Genomic DNA, 16,817 nt, shown 5'->3' on the forward strand with positions numbered 1-16,817 from the left:
GAGGACGCGCGCGAGAGAGAGCGAGGACGCGCGCGAGAGAGAGCGAGGACGCGCGAGAGAGAGAGCGAGGACGCGCGAGAGAGAGAGCGAGAGGATGCGCGAGAGAGAGCGAGAGCGCGCGCGCGAGAGAGCGAGAGCGCGCGCGAGAGAGCGAGAGCGCGCGCGAGAGAGCGAGAGCGCGCGCGAGAGAGCGAGAGCGCGCGAGAGAGCGAGAGCGCGCGAGAGAGCGAGAGCGCGCGAGAGCGAGAGCGCGCGAGAGAGCGAGAGCGCGAGAGAGCGAGAGCGCGCGAGAGAGCGCGTGCGAGAGAGAGAGCGAGAGCACGCGCGAGAGAGAGCGAGAGCGCGCGAGAGAGAGCGAGAGCGCGCGAGAGAGAGCGAGAGCGCGCGAGAGAGAGCGAGAGCGCGCGAGAGAGAGCGAGAGCGCGCGAGAGAGCGAGAGCGCACGAGAGAGATAGCGAGAGCGCGCGTGCGAGAGAGAGAGAGCGAGCGCGCGTGCGAGAGAGAGAGAGCGAGAGCGCGCGTGCGAGAGAGCGAGAGCGAGAGCGCGCGTGCGAGAGAGCGAGAGCGAGAGCGCGCGGGCGAGAAGGAGAGCGCGAGAGCGCGGGCGAGGGAGAGCGCGAGAGCGCGGGCGAGGGAGAGCGCGAGAGCGCGGGCGAGGGAGAGAGCGCGAGAGCGCGGGCGAGGGAGAGAGCGCGAGAGCGCGGGCGAGGGAGAGAGCGCGAGAGCGCGGGCGAGGGAGAGAGAGCGAGAGCGCGGGCGAGGGAGAGAGAGCGAGAGCGCGGGCGAGGGAGAGAGAGCGAGAGCGCGGGCGAGGGAGAGAGAGCGAGAGCGCGGGCGAGGGAGAGGGAGAGAGAGCGAGAGCGCGGGCGAGGGAGAGAGAGCGAGCGAGAGCGCGGGCGAGGGAGAGCGAGCGAGCGAGAGCGCGGGCGAGGGAGAGCGAGCGAGAGCGCGGGCGAGGGAGAGCGAGCGAGCGCGCGGGCGAGGGAGAGCGAGCGAGCGCGCGGGCGAGGGAGAGCGAGCGAGCGCGCGGGCGAGTGAGAGCGAGCGAGCGCGCGGGCGAGGGAGAGCGAGCGAGCGCGCGGGCGAGGGAGAGCGAGCGAGCGCGCGGGCGAGGGAGAGCGAGCGAGAGCGCGGGCGAGGGAGAGCGAGCGAGAGCGCGGGCGAGGGAGAGCGAGCGAGAGCGCGGGCGAGGGAGAGCGAGCGAGAGCGCGGGCGAGGGAGAGCGAGCGAGAGCGCGGGCGAGGGAGAGAGCGCGAGAGCGCGAGAGCGCGGGCGAGGGAGAGCGCGCGCGAGGGAGAGAGAGCGAGAGCGCGCGCGAGGGAGAGCGAGAGCACTCTTCAAAGGTGGAGGCATGGTCTGCATTTTCTGCTGTTCATTTACTCTCTAGTCTGTTCAAGACCAAGCGATATTGTTCTAGCATCCCACTATACACCCAAAACACCCCTTCCAAGCTCCCTCAATCTATCCTTCCACCAATCTAAGCAATCAGAAAAAGAAACTCACAAAACAACAGTGTTTGTGGAAACAAGATATTCAACTTCTTTGGTCCAGGGGTTGAGGAAACTGAACCAGTAACTGCGCAGCGTGATGAAGGAACCATCCTTTATTCGGAACTTGTAGCAGCTGGTGGTGATCTTGTCTCTGCTCTGTAACACTGCAAACAAACATGGCAGCAACAGGTCAATGGGGTGAAAGTTACACGTTCTCTCCAATTTTTTGAACACATTCCAAGTCTGAAAATTAGGCCACTCGGGATATTAATTAGCCCCAAACATGTTTTTAATGCATTTGTACTATCCCACTCACACCTCAGGGCCTACTCACTCAGCAGAGGAGCTCACCCACTCAGTTCCAACATTATTGACTTACTGCCATTATCAACAGAACCTTCCAAACTCTAAGTGATTAACGATAGCTGTACTGTCACTGTGGCTCTGTTGATAATGCCCTTTCCTCTGAGTTAGGAGTTTGTCAAGCTTGATTTCAAGGTCCTGAGCACAAAGACTTCAGCCTGCATCCCATTGCTGGATTAGAGGAATGCTGCTCACAGTCAGGGGTGCTATTGTGGAAATGAAATGTTACACTGAGACCCCTCTCTGCCCCAGCGAATGGTGTGCCACATCCACAAAAGGTGAGACACAGGCCATGGTCTGTCCTTGGTTCCCATACATTGTGCTTTTTGCAATTCCAATAGAAATGAAAGAACAGGTTGTGCTTGCCTTGTCGGTGGCACTCTGCAAGATGTACTATATCATCTTGGTGGAAATATTCATAACATGAGGTTCCCAGGAGCTCCTGTGGCAAATATCCCAGAATCACAGTCGCCCTGGAAACAGAAAATTGGTGCATCTTCAGCCATTCTGATGGAACACATCCCCATCATCAGAACAAAGACAAAGCACTTATCCAACCTCCAACTCAGGAGAAGGTTGTTTGACCCAGTACATTTCTGCTGCCTCATTGAAAGAGTAGTCCTGTAGTCCTATGGCCCTGCAAATCTCTCCTTTTCAAGTATCTTTCCAATTCCCCTTTGGAAGATACTACTGAATCTGCATCCAACACCCTTTTACGCAAAAAAAACAAATGAAAACAACATAAGTAAAAAACAAAAAAAAAACTATCTCCTTTCTCTCATTCCTTTGGTAACAACCCTTAAATCTGTTTCCTCTGGATTCAGTGATTCCTGTCAGTGCAGGCAGGTTCAGTGAAGACTTAATTTAAAGAGGTGTTCATTTCACAATGCAATCAACCAACTTACTAGACCATATCAAAGGGCAGTTAAGAGCTAACTATTATTGCTACATAGCATGATCTTGACTCAAAGATTGGGCCAAATAAGGATTGCAGATCTCCTTCTCTAAAGGACATTACCAAACCAGGGGGGGCTTTAATCATAATACAAAGGTTTTATGGTCATCATTATGGAGACTAGCCTTTTATTTCAATTATTTAATATAATATTTTAAATCAACCTGTTCATACATACTATGACACATCTTCGTGGCAGGTGGGTCGTGTACCCTGACATTCTGGCCCAGAGGTAGGGACACTACCACATGATCATTTTAACATGGAACTCTTCACAAATTTGCATACCATCCTTCCACAGGAGCCATGCCATTCTGTTCCATATTGTTCCAATATCATTGTACTTGCTGCCAAAGTGAGTGCGTCAATCATCCGATTATTTTCCACGGTACAGTTTAACAAACCCTCCCCATCAATACCGCTCGATAACTGTGAACGTAGGGTTTTGATGCATTTCTCACCTCTGGTCCACGAACACAAATTTCCCATCTATTGCGTGTCGGGAAACGTACTCAGTTGATTTTACTCTGATCTCGCCACTGATTGGCTGCGGTACAATGTGAGGATGTAACCGACCAATGGCGACAAGGCAGCTCAAGTTGCAGCCTTCATTGTCAGGCTCATTGTCTTCGTCCAATCCCATCTTGGTGGGCGGCCAGCTCTTCAGATAGCCGCTGCTGTGAATGGTGCAGAAACTCTTACGGTCAACTGCAAAGCATAAGTGGGATGCAAGATCAAAATGTGAGTGGGTGCACGGATAGCATGTAAAATATTGAACAATAGTTTTCATTTATATAGCACCCTAAAAAGTCCCAATGCACTTCAGTCAATATGTGACACTGAGCCACATAATGCAACATTAGCACAATTGAAGGAACGTTCTGACGAAGGGATAGACTTTAAGGGATGTCTGAAAGGAAAGGTATATAGAGAGGCTTAGGGGAGTGAATTCCAGGGCTGAAGAATCAGGCAGCTGAAGTCCTGGCCAGCAATAGTGAAACAATGAAATTCAGGATGGTCAGGACAGCAGGAACACAGATTTCAGAGAGTTGTACGGCTGGAGGAGATTACAGAGAGATGAAAGGATGAAGTGGACAGATCTGAATGAAACAACATTTTGTGTTCCATGTCCTCAATACTGAAGCCGACAGAAAGCACCCTTTCATAATGGACACAGGACTTATGTGGTCGTGCTATTCGATGTGTGATCCAGGGTCTTGGATTACTGTCTGTTTTAAACCACTTGTGGCAGGTTTAGAATGCCTCAGCTGAATCAGCAATGAGACACAGCAACAAGTCTCTACCTGTCCACAGATACTGGATAAGCTGTGACATTACCCTAGTGTTGTCACAACCTCTCAGTTCTCCAGAAGCATTTCAGCAAGGTACCGCTGACAAGTCACTTCTCAGGCAACCAACTTCAGATAAGATGACCCAGACCCACCCCATCACCAAGACAGCTTACTTCCACTTCTGTAACATTGCTGAGACACGGGTGAAGTTAGACACGGTACACATCTTTGTTCCCTTTAGGCTCGAGTCCAAACATACCTGGTTTGTGTCCTAAATTACATTGCCATGAAATTTGGTCGCCGAAATCCCTGCTGCCTGTATCCCAGGCTTTTTTCAAACCTCCCCAGAAACTCACCTCTCCCCAGCTATGTAATCTCCTCCAGCCCTCTTAACTGTCAAGAGCTATCCAAGCTCCTCCAATTCTGGTTTCTTCCATATCCTTGGTTTTAATTCGGCCATTGGTAGCTGTCAGAACCCTCAGCTCTGAAACCTATACTTTCCACCAAGTTTTTTCTTATCTGTCCTGACATCTCTACTTGACCGAGTATTAAAATTTTTGTTTAACACTTGTCCCAATGGAATGCCGATGTTACATTAAAACAATGCTACATAAATGCAGATTGTGGAGTAGTTATTTTCAGAAGAACAAAGCACAGAAGAGCTAGAGAAGGCCATTCGGCCTCTCAAACAGGTTTCACCATTCAATAAGATCATCGCTGATCGCTGTCAACTCCACCTTCCCACACTCTTGATATCTTCTAATTCCTCTATCCAAAAATCTGTTCTTCAATCCCAAATATACAAATCAACTGAGCATCCAAAGCCTGACAAAGACTGAGAATTCCAAAGATTCACAACCCTCTGAATGAAACAATTCGACATCAATTTCCTCCTAAATATGGGCCTCTTCCCCCAGAGTCAATGCCCCTAGTTCTACGCCCTACAACCAGATAAAAAAAAAATCCTCTCAATACTAACAGCACGGTGGCTCAGTGGTTAGCACTGCTGAGTCACAGTGCCAGAGTCCCAGGTTCGGTTCCAGCCTCGGGCTATGTCTGTGTGGAGTTTGCACATTCTCCCTGTGTCTGTGTGGGTTTCCTCCGGGTGCTCCAGTTTCCTACCACTTTCCAAAGATGTGCAGTTCAGGTGAATTGGCCGTGCTAAATTGCCCATAATGTTAGGCGCATTAGTCAGTGGAAAATGGGCCTGGGTGGGTTACTCTTCAGAGGGTCGGTGTGGACTGGTTGGGCCAACAGGCCTTTTCCACACTGTAGGGGAACCTAATCTAATCTAAAACTAACCCTGCCAAACAGTATAAGAACTGGCCACATTTAACGAGATCCTCACTCATTCTTCTATTCCATCACTTCTCATTGGAGAACCCTCCCATCTCACAAATCAACCTATTGAAAGCAAAGTGCTGCAAATATTAGAAATCTGAAACAGACACTGTAGAAAATGTTGTAGAAAATCAGCAGGTCTGGCAGCATCTGTGCAGAGAAACAGTGTCAACATTTCGAGTCTAAGATGACTTCTTCAGAACCAAAATAACATCAGACTCAAATCATGAACCCTGTTTCTCTCTTCATTGATGCTCCCAGATTTGCTGAATTTCTCCAACACTTTGTGTTTTAATCAGACGCCTGAACCTTTGCCACACTGCCACTAAGGGAGGTGGATCCATTCCTAGATAAAGGAAACAAACTATAATAGTGTTCAATGCATGGTCTCACCGTAGCCTGATACATAGTTGTGGTATGTCTTTACTACTCTTCTACTCCAACATCTTTGCAACAAAAGCAAACCATACCCTCTGCTCTCTAATTCCTTGCTGTACCCACACCTTGACTTTTTGACAGAAAAGAGAAAGTTAAACAAACCGTGGTACATCACCTTTCTTCTTGGAGCAGTTGGCTGTGAAGTCTTTTTCCTCTAATTTGACAGAAGGCCTGTTGCATTTCATCCGGCAAAAAAACGAGCGTCTTGCTCCCGAGCACAATCGAGAGGGTCCTGGAGTTATGTCTGTCTTTACCGGCAAGCCAGCTAATCAGAGAGACCAGTGAAGCAGCACAGAATGAATGCAATGTCAACACTTGGGTGAAAGGCAAAACATCCAGCTCATTATAACCCATGACAGTCTGGAAAATTATTAATACCAGTTTGCACATTAATAAAACTGAGGGGGATTACAGGAAGCGATAAGACGCTAGAAAAACCCATTCATTCCACCTTCAAACTAAGAAAAGCAAAGTAACCTAGATGCAGGAAATCAGAAATATAATATAAGTATTTAGCAGATCTGGCAGTATCTGTGGACAGAGAGAAAGAGAGCTCACGTTTCAGGTCAATGACTTTTCGTAAGAATGTCTTCCACCATTGATAAACTCCACAGGTAAGGCTCATGGGATTCGATCCTAACATCTGTGGACTAACAATAACAACCAATCTTTATCATTGAGGCTCCAATAGATGATGCAGTGGAGGAGACCCTTGAAAAGCACAGGTCTGCAATCAGCTGTTCCTTTCATCAGAGATTACCAGCTCTGAGGACCCAAAACGTTAACTCTGATTTCTCTCCACAGATGCGGCCAGACCTGCTGAACTTTTCCAGCAATTGCCGTTTTTGTTTCTGAAATTTCTCAGTCTGGGTCCCAAAATATTATCAACGGAGAGAAATCTCTCTAACTGCAGTTTGAATAAATCAGTAGACCCAGTTTTCACCACCTCCCTTCAGATCGGCCACTCACTGAAATATTACAAAGATTGCCATTTAATTAATAAGTATTGCTGTTCTAGCACAGTTTCTGAATTAGGTTCCCCCAATAGTGGTTGCCTCCATTAGCATGGTCACAGCATGTTCAATCTATTATTTAGAAAAGCACAGATTCCCTCTCTTGACCCTCCTCCTCACCACCTCCCTTCTTCTCTGTCCACTACCCACCATTATATCTTGCTTCCTATCTCTCTCAACCCCACCCTCCAACACCCATTTGCCCTGCCCCTCCTGTCTAAACCTTACTGTTACACTAACCCTCCTGCACATCACCTCGCTGTCTCTCTGTTCACTGCATCCCTTTGCTCTCACTCACTGCCTCCCTCTCCAGCCCTCACTGTGACAGGGATTGTGAGAGGAAATGAGAGCGCATAGTTGAAGGCAGAAAGTTGGAGGTTGAAGGCAGCAGTGAATAGGGAGGTTGAGGAAAGCAGCAAGATGATGCAAGATCTGTAATTAGTAAACATCAGGGAATAGTACAGGATTGTGGACCACTTTAGTTCAAGCAGCCAACAGGTTTTTACTGTAAAGATTTCAGGTCAGAGACACTCATGTATTCTAATGAGAAAGTGATTTTTGTTTAACACCTTTTTAGTTAGTATAGATTCATATTAGGAGTGTTTAATGAGGGCTAGTTGTATTACAACAGCTTACTTTTACATTTACTTACTTCAAACACAGGGTGGAAACAGTTAATCTTGTTGGTGTCGATTATTGGACACATTGCTCCACAATAACATATTTGTAAAATGGGGAAATTCTTGATCCGTCAACCTTCCTCATTTTGTTTCTTTATATCCTGCCTTTAATGATCAATAGCTACTGCTTTAACTATGGACGCAACTGGTCTTACTTTTGGCATCTATTAGCCTCTCCCTTGGGGTCACATCAAATGAAGAGAGTTGCTCTTTGACTTTGGCAATGTCCTTTGGGTGGAGGTAGTCAAACAAACTCTGACCGATCAGATCCGTCTGCAAATCAAGGACAGGAAAACATTATTATAAGAGAAACTCTCAGTCCCAAATTTATACATCTACCATTTGCAAAAGTGCTTCACGATCAACCAATCACCTCCAAGTTCAATACATATGGCTGCATGGGTTATTAGGCACTGCATTATCTTACAAACAAGGATGAGACAGACAACGTGGAATTTGCTTCAGGACAGGAAAACTCCAAAGCCTTTCTGTGAATAGTGCAGAGGGATTTTCAACTCCCACCACAACAGAGAGATAGCAAAGAGACTTGATCCTCCATCTGCATTGGCTTGGTCCTGTACCAGAGTCTCCAGGCAAGACCTGAAGAGGGCTCAAGATCACAAGCTTCTCACTAAGGCATGAATCCACCATTGCACAGGCAGTAGTACATGCACATCTCAATCACAAGGTTCAAGTCCCACTCAGGGGTTGGAGCATAAAAACCAAGGTAGCCACTCTAGTGAAATAATGAGGGAGTGTGCACTGTCAGAGATACTCTCTTTTGGAGGTGATGTTCAAATAAGGGCCCATCTGATCAGATGATGTGAAAGATCCCCATGACCCCGTTTTATAAAAGGGTTGGGTAATTCTCCTGGAAAACCTCTCTCTCCATCACCAGCACTAAAGTAGATTATCTGGTGATTATTACATCATGGTTCCTGGGAGCTTACTGTCTAGACCTTACACCTTTTGAAACGTAGTCTTTGTTGTTATGCGCTTGAGACAGATGTGGCTCTGAAAAGTGCGAGATAATTGCAAGTCTATCTTTTCTTTAATTAGACCAAGCTCCTCTCTTCAGGTTGTCCAATAAGGGATTCGTTGGTGGTGGTTCAGAGAGTTTTTCCTGAGGTGATCCTGAGTTGAGCAGGAAACTGCCTAAATCATTCCAAGTCAGTTCGAATGAGCTGCTCTCAGATGGTACAACAGCAGATAGTCTATAATTTGCCAAGATATTATTGGATTAGCAAGGTGTAAATTAGCAAGAATTCCTCAATCTCTGGTAACTAACCAGCATTATATCTGAATTAGTGATGTTGGTTCGAGGATAAATAATGTAGGAGAAAGTAAGGACTGCAGATGCTGGAGATCAGAGCTGAAAATATGTTGCTGGAAAAGCGCAGCAGGTCAGGCAGCATCCAAGGAGCAGGAGAATCGACGTTTCGGGCATGAGCCCTTCCATGCCCGAAATGTCGATTCTCCTGTTCCTTGGATGCTGCCTGACCTGCTGCGCTTTTCCAGCAACACATTTTCAGCGAGGATAAATAATGGTCAGGACACTGGGTAGAACTCCCCCAGCTGATCTTCAGGCAGTGTAGCACCACCTCAGCACTGACACACAAGCAGTGCAGTGCTCTCTCATTTGATTTGATTTGATTTATTATTGTCACACGCACTGAGATACAGTGAAAAGTATTGTTTGGCATGCTATCCAGACAAATCACACCTTACGCAAATACATCAGAAGAATAGAACAGAATGCAGAGTACAATGTAACAGGTACAGAGAAGGTGCAGAGAAAAACTAACACTAACGACTGATAACTTAGAATGATAACTCGAACTGACTTGGAATGATTTAGGCAGTTTCCTGCTCAACTCAGGATCACCTCAGGAAAAACTCTGTGAACCACCACCAACGAATCCCTTATTGGACAACCTGAAGAGAGGAGCGTGGTCTAATTAAAGAAAAGATAGACTTGCAATTCTCTCGCACTTTTCAGAGCCACATCTGTCTCAAGCGCATAACAACAAAGACTACGTTTCAAAAGGCAGTGCAGGGAAGAAGTTCTTGAATCTGTTAGTACATGTTTTCAAACTTTTGGATCTACTGCCCAATGGAAGAGGATGGAAATGAGTATAACAGGGATGGAAGAGCTCTTTATTACGTGCGCTGCTTTCCTGAGTCAGCTGGTTTTCCCGAGGAAGGCAGGTTAATTCATGGACTGGACCAAGTTCACGAATCTCTAATTTCTTGCAGTCTTAAGCAGAGCGGGTGCCATAGCAAGCTGTAATGCATCCAGATAGGATGCTTCCTATGGTGCACCTATAAAAATTGCTAACAGTCATTTTGGACATGCAAAATTTCCCTAACCTACTAAGGAAGTAAAGGCGCTGTTGTGTTTCACTGACTGTAGCAAGAACGTGGACCCACAGGCAGCGTGGGGCTGCCTTGGCACTGAGCCCCATGCGGCGCAGGGCTCCCTCGGCACCGAACCCCAGGCGGCGCAGGGCTCCCTCGGCACCGAGCCATAGGCGACGCAGCACTCTCTCATCACTGAACCCCACAGGCAGAGCAGCGCTCCCGTGCACTGAGCCACCCAGGCTGCGCAGCGCTCCCTCAACACTGAACCCCCCCCAGGCAGTGCAGCGCTCTCTTGGCACCGAGCCCCCCCAGGCTGCGCAGCGCTCCCTCATCACTGAACCCCCCAGGCAGCGCAGCGCTCCCTCAACACTGAACCCCACAGGCAGCGCAACGCCCCCTCGGCACCGATCCCCCTAGCAAGAGGGTGCCCCAGGCAGAGCAGCGCTCCCTCATCACTGAACCCCCCAGGCAGTGTAGCGCTCCCTCATCACTGAATCCCCCAGGCAGTGCAGCGCGCCCTCATCACAACCCCCCAGGCAGCACAGCGCTCAATCGGCACTGTAGCCCCCAGGCAGCGCAGCGCGCTCTCAGCACAGAGCCCCCCAGGTAGTGTACCCCCCAGGCAGCACAGCGCTCTCTCGGCACTGAGCCCCCCAGGCGGCGCAGCGCACACTCATCACTGAACCCCCTAGGCAGCGCGGCGCTCCCTCATCACCAAACCCCAGACAGTGCGGTGCTCCATCGGCACCGAGCCCCCCCAGGCAGTGCAGGGCTCCCATGCACCGTACCCCCCCAAGGCAGCGCAGCACCCTCTTGGCACTGAACCCACCAGGCAGCGCAGCGCTCCCTCATCACTGAACCCCACAGGCAGAGCAGCGCTCCTGTGCACCGAGCCCCCCCAGGCGGTGCAGGGCTCCCTTTGCACTGAGCCCCCCCAGGCAGCGCGGCGCTCCCCTGACACCGGACCCCCACGGCGGCGCGGCGCTCCCGTGCACCGAGCCCCCCAGGCAGCGCAGGGCCCCCTCATCACCGAGCCCCCCAGGCAGCGCAGGGCCCCCTCATCACTGAACCCCACAGGCAGAGCGGCGCTCCCTTGTCAGCGAGCCCCCCCAGGCAGCGCGGCGCTCCCTCGTCAGCAAGCCCCCCCCAGGCGGCGCGGCACTCCCTCGTCAGCGAGCCCCCCCAGGCGATGCGGCGCACCCTCGGCACCGAGCTCCCCAGGCGGCGCGGCGCTCCCTCGGTACCGAGCCCCCCAGGCGGCGCGGCGCTCCCTTGGTACCGAGCCCCACAGGCGGCGCGGCGCTCTATCGGCACCGATCCCCCCAGGCGGCGCGGCGCTCCCTCAGCAAGGAGCCCCCCAGGCAGCGCGGCGCTCCCTCAGGACCGAGTCCCCCAGGCAGCGCAGCGCTCCCTCGGCACATGGCCCCCCAGGCAGCGCGGCGCTCTCTTGGGGCTGAGCCCCCCAGGCAGCGCGGCGCTCTCTCAGGACCGAGCCCCCCAGGCAGCGTGGCGCTCCCTCGGCACCGAGCCCCCAAGGCAATGCGTCGCTCTCTTGGGGCTGAGCCCCCCAGGCGTCGCAGCGTTCTCTCGGGGCCGAGCCCCCAAGGCGGTGCGGCGCGGCGCTCTCTCAGGGCCGAGCCCCCCAGGCGGCGCTGCGCTCTCTCGGCACCGAGCCTCCCCAGGCGACGCAACGCTCCCTCGGCTCCGGGTCCCAGTCGGCGCAGCGCTCCCTCGGTGCCAAGCCCTAGGCGGCGCAGGGCTCCCTTGGCACCGAGCGCCCCAGGCGGCACAGCGCTCTCTCGGCACTGAGCCCCCCCAAGCGGCGCAGGGCTCCCTTGGCGCCGAGCCCCAGGCGGCGCTGTGCCCGTGCCAGCTCTTTGAAACAGTTATCCCATTATTCACACACTCCCAACTAGTGGCTCCATAAACTCAGAAGTATTATTTTCTTTACAAGTATTTATCCAATTTCCTTTTGAATGGTGCAATTGAATCTGCTTCTACCACTTTTTTTGGCCAACTCGAATTCATAGCACCATATGTAAAATAATTCTCATATTCCGTCTTGTAACTTTATCAATTTCCTAAAACTGTATCCCAAAGCGCTGAGTATTTATCGTTCAATAAAGTGAAACTTGAACAAAGGCACTTTTACTGCATCAAATATAGAGAATATATTTAATTACTATCAACAATGAATGAATAGAATCACAGCAGATTAAGGCCATTGTGCCTACACCAGAACTAATTTTTCAAATAGGTTAATTTAATCCAGTTTCCCAGCTCCACCCTGAAGTCCTGCAAAATTCTTCTTCAATGATCATTAAACTTCAAGCTGGAACCATTTCTGATTACTGAAGGCTATATCAATACAGCTGCAATATTGAAGACATTTGGACCCATTACAACACTCGAATGGTATAGTGGCTGTACGACTTTACCTGGCTATAGTTGAGAATTTTGAAAACCGATTCAGACACAAAAAGTATCTTCCCTCTGTCGCAGCCCACAACAAAAAGAAATCCATCAGCCGCCTAGAGGAACAGCAAATCTTTGATGAGTAAACATTTTACAAGTAAAAGACAATACCTGTCCCTCTTCTCTCCACTACAATAAGTGAATACCCACTCCAATATATAAACAGATTAGCAAGCGGTCATTTATCACAACTGGGTAATAAATCCTAATGAGAATGAAGTGGAGCGCTTTTTTTCTCTCTCTTTTTTGAATCCTTGCCAGAGATTCAGCTTTCTCAGAACCAGCACCTAGACAGAACAGAACCTCTGACACTCCTGTTTATTTTTTTTTCTCTTCCAGCTCCCTCAGAGAATCTGCTGTTCATTTTTTTTTTGCTAACCCCCACACTACTGCCTAACTGCAGTAGTGCTTATTTTTCCCCAGCGCTCATATTGCGTGAGTGCAGGTGAAATGAAGTGGAGTCCTTTAGGGACAGGTTGGAATGCACATGATAGGAAAATGAGGATGTTACAGGAGGAGATTCATAACAGGATTTGACCAAACATATTTAATAATTTGAGGAGGTAACAATGGCCATACAGTAGATGTAACTTAACTAGGTTTTGAACAGGTCTTTAATATAGGCACTCCGGACTCGACAAATCAATAACGTCAGAGAATGTGGTTTCAACTCAGAAAGCAAAGAGCGGGAGTACAGGGTAGGTTTATCCAGAGTGGCACAAGGTGACAAACAGTGTTCCACCAGGATTAGTGCTGGGACAACTGTTGATAACATTTTGCATTTACAGTTTGGACACTGAAATTGAAACACAATGTTTCGTGTTGCAGATTGCAGAGCAGAGAATTGGGGACAGTCAATACGGAGGAGGAATGCAACAAATTACAGGAGGACTTTAATATAAACAAATAACTACCAAATTAAACACATAAAAGAGATTTTGGTAGGAGCTAGAGGGAGGTCACATTCCTTGGAAAGTCCAAGTCTCGCTGGGACAGAAGAAGGGGATCTTGAAGTACAAATACACAAATCACAAAGATGCGCCATGGTTAGTTTGGCCATAAGGAAAAGTAAATCAAGAACTTGACTTCATTTCAAGAGGAATAAATTGAAAAGTAGGGAATTCGCATTATACGGTTTCTGAACCTTAGACCACAGCGTACTGTGTGATTCTCATCAGCACATCATGAAAAGAGGATAGAGGGACAGATAGGATATAGAGAGAAACTTTACAAGGACGATATCATAAATGCAAGTGCATATGAATGAGGAAAAAAAATTGAAAGGCTAAGATACTCTTGTCTGAGAAGCTGCCTTAAACATTATGAAGGATTTTGGGGGACTGAATACAGAGGGAGTAATCTGGACTTGTCACTGGCCAGTCATTATTCCAGTGCAGATGAGAGCTGCACATAAGATCCTGCAGGATCCTCTTTGTAGCAACCTTCAAAAAAATTACACAGGAAATTGAAGATTCCACTAGGCAATTCCTCAACATTTGGAACCTTCTGAAAACATCCACTAAATCAGAGAATTCAAAAGGTTCAGGTGAAATTAAGTAAATAGTTACTCAGAAAAAGTTAGATTACTGAACACATTATCTGACCCTGAATAACTATTCAACCAACCCCACATAAACCCAACTACAGGCCCCCTGACTATTTACACCTTCCAGACCATAACCTGGCATCCCCTTCCTGCCTCCCTCCAGGAGCTGGTCTCCTCTTCTCCTTCCTCCCATCACCTCCCCCCAACCACCAAACCTGATAACCTCCCCCACTCGGTACAAAACCATTTCCTTCACCAGCTTCAGAAACCACCCCCCCCCAAACCCATTTCACTCCCAGGGAGCCCATAACCCATCACACCCAATATCATCAGTCCCCAGTATGACCCACTCTGGATTCAAACCCTCTTCAAACTAGTTCCCCACTTTCCTACTCCTCTAACCCCCTTACCCAACTCTGGATCTGAGTGGGCTTCCTCGCCATGCTCCCAACCTCCACTCAGTCTCTCCTCTCCCTATCCCTCTCAATCACCACCATTCCCTTCTCCACCTCCAGGCCTGACTCCTACCCTTCCTTGCCCCACCCAGACCCGATTTCTTCCACACACTCCTAACGACCTTAAACACTGCATCACCTACCTGGTTCACTTTGCTACATTGCACTCCATGCACCTAACTTCACACTTCTTTTAGGTAGATACCATTTGATAGCAGGGGTGAAACTCACTGGCTGTGATTCTAGACCTTGGAATTAAAGTAATTCCATAATTCAATTTCCCTGTCCCCTTGCTATCTGCACTCAATCTATCAAACTCTGCTTCAAAGTTTCAAGAGAAGGCTACCACTGTATCAGCTATGGCTGCAAAACACGTGAACTATATGCAACTTCAACTGAAAGGCTCAAACGGTTAGATCACAAAGAGAGATTAGGCTTGCATTTTCTGCAATGTAGTGAGTTAAGGTATAACTTTTATTTTTTGAGATGCTTAGGATTTTGTAAGGAACTCTTAGAGGAGGTACTTATTTTCGCTGATGGAGGGTCTCAGGGAGGGGTCCTGATTCTAATCAGGATCAAGCCATTTAGAAGCATAGTGTGTAAAGGGTGGTAGAAATGTGTAACTCTGCCACTTAAAGTAATAGATGTTAACTCAGTTAACCATTTTCTGAATCTGAGATCAATGGATCATTATATGACAAGAGTATAAATAAATATGCAACCAAGGCGGGTGGATAAAGTCGAGATATGCTGAATTATGGAAACGGCTTGAATGCAAATGGCCTTCCCCCTGACATATGTTCCTGTTTTACAGTAAGACATTCACAAATTTTATCCAATTATTGCATATCTGCTTTGTTTCTCTGTCACAAAGAGAATAGTGACTCTTCTGTCAATTTTCTAGAAACATTCAGAATTTATGGATATGGCAATGACACTTTCCCTACATATGGGCACAAACAAGTTGCACCTAACCATGCACAAGCTGAATGCAGCTTGCACAGCTTGGCACTGATGACACTGTTTCAACTCCAATGTGAAAGTCAGATATTTGCAAGACTTGCAGCGTTCATATTCCTGCCTGAAGTCAATCCTTGATGACTACTTAAGAACCTAAGGACTTGTTTCTTTTGCTATCTGTCATTAACAAGATATTTTTAAATGATGGGTAGTTATGTAAGACAAAGTGATGACCATTATCCATTTACATTAATATCAATTTCAAACATTGCTGGAATTTTTGCATCGGCTTATTAATTCAGAAATTCCTATGTTTACTCACATGCTTCCACCTTAACAATGTGCACTGAATGTAAGAACTAAGGTAGGTAATTAATATTGGGTTAATATTTAATATCTTCTGTATACTTAAGTTTTTCAAATCCCCTGTATGTACATCACTACACCTCCACATATTTAGACTGAATACTGACTGTACTTCAAAGAAAGATAGTTACAAATAAAAAGTAACAAGACCACATGCTGCTTTATAGCAGCCATCATACATAGCAGGACAATCTCAGTAGTATAGGTCCTCTGACCATTACATTGCAAATACAGCATAAAATACGCCAATACATCAATATCATCTCATGATCATCTCACTGCATCAACACATCATTCTACATCTCCCTCATGTATTTATTCAGTGATCCTTTAAATATATCTGTACCATTCACCTCAGCCATTCCCAATAGTAGAGAGTTCCAACTTATTTCTGGGATAAGTGGAGCAGGCTGTACTAGTAGAACATCCGTGGCATTGTTCACTGATAAAGCACTATCCTGGTGGTGCACTGCTAATTAATTTAGAATCATAGAAGCCCAGCTGTGTTGAATGAGGACATTCAGCCCATTGAGTCAACACGGACCCTTTGAAGGGTGTCCCATCCACACCCAGACCCCAATCCTATAACCCCACATTTACCATAGCTAGCCCACCTAGCGTGCACATCCCCTGGCCACTAGGGGACAATGTAGCATGGCCAATCCACCCAATCTGCACATCTTTGGACTTTGGGAGAACTCCAGTGCACCTGAAGGAAACCCTTGCAAACATGGGGAGAACATACAAATTCCATACAGTCAGTCATCCGAGGGTGAAACTGAACATGTGCCCCTGGGGTTGAGAGACAGCTGCGCTAACTACTGAGCCCAATTTGTCACTTTTGTGATTCATATGCAAGGAAGTGATCTAAAACCCATAATTCAGAGGTCAATTCGGAGATAATTCTTATTGAATATTTTTATAGGGAAACTTGGTCAGCATGGAGGAGTTGGGCCAAAGGGTCTGTTTCCGTGCTGTATGACTCTTGACAGTTTATTGCTCAGTCCCTGGGTGAAGTCAGACTTTCTTAAGATCAAGAAAGTAGTTAGAAACTGATTCTCTTTTTTCTGATGTGTTACACA

The 16,817-nt window shown here is 48.1% G+C and overlaps 1 protein-coding gene and 1 non-coding gene across 6 annotated transcripts in view; both read right to left on the reverse strand.

Annotated features, from left to right (window-relative positions):
• Window positions 1–16,817, reverse strand: part of bmal1a (basic helix-loop-helix ARNT like 1a) — an 87,956-nt gene that overhangs the window by 45,650 nt on the left and 25,489 nt on the right. For 4 of the 5 annotated variants that reach the window (XM_087996399.1, XM_087996400.1, XM_087996397.1 and 1 more), the window contains 6 exons: window positions 12,372–12,464; window positions 7,728–7,845; window positions 5,995–6,144; window positions 3,270–3,516; window positions 2,220–2,326; window positions 1,504–1,654 (listed from right to left, as the gene is read on the reverse strand). In XM_087996399.1, coding sequence (XP_087852525.1) covers window positions 1,504–1,654; window positions 2,220–2,326; window positions 3,270–3,516; window positions 5,995–6,144; window positions 7,728–7,845; window positions 12,372–12,464 — 866 coding nt within the window. The remainder of the gene's footprint in view (window positions 1–1,503; window positions 1,655–2,219; window positions 2,327–3,269; window positions 3,517–5,994; window positions 6,145–7,727; window positions 7,846–12,371; window positions 12,465–16,817) is intronic. The other variant, XM_087996398.1, reaches the window with a different exon arrangement.
• LOC122558146 (U6 spliceosomal RNA) lies at window positions 3,065–3,167 on the reverse strand. Its single transcript, XR_006314047.1, has one exon. It is a non-coding gene; the product is annotated as a U6 spliceosomal RNA (small nuclear RNA).

The sequence above is a fragment of the Chiloscyllium plagiosum genome, unplaced genomic scaffold, assembly GCF_037043375.1.
Source record: "Chiloscyllium plagiosum isolate Xiang-an unplaced genomic scaffold, Cpla_swu_hap1 HiC_scaffold_18, whole genome shotgun sequence".
Lineage (NCBI taxonomy): Eukaryota > Metazoa > Chordata > Chondrichthyes > Orectolobiformes > Hemiscylliidae > Chiloscyllium > Chiloscyllium plagiosum.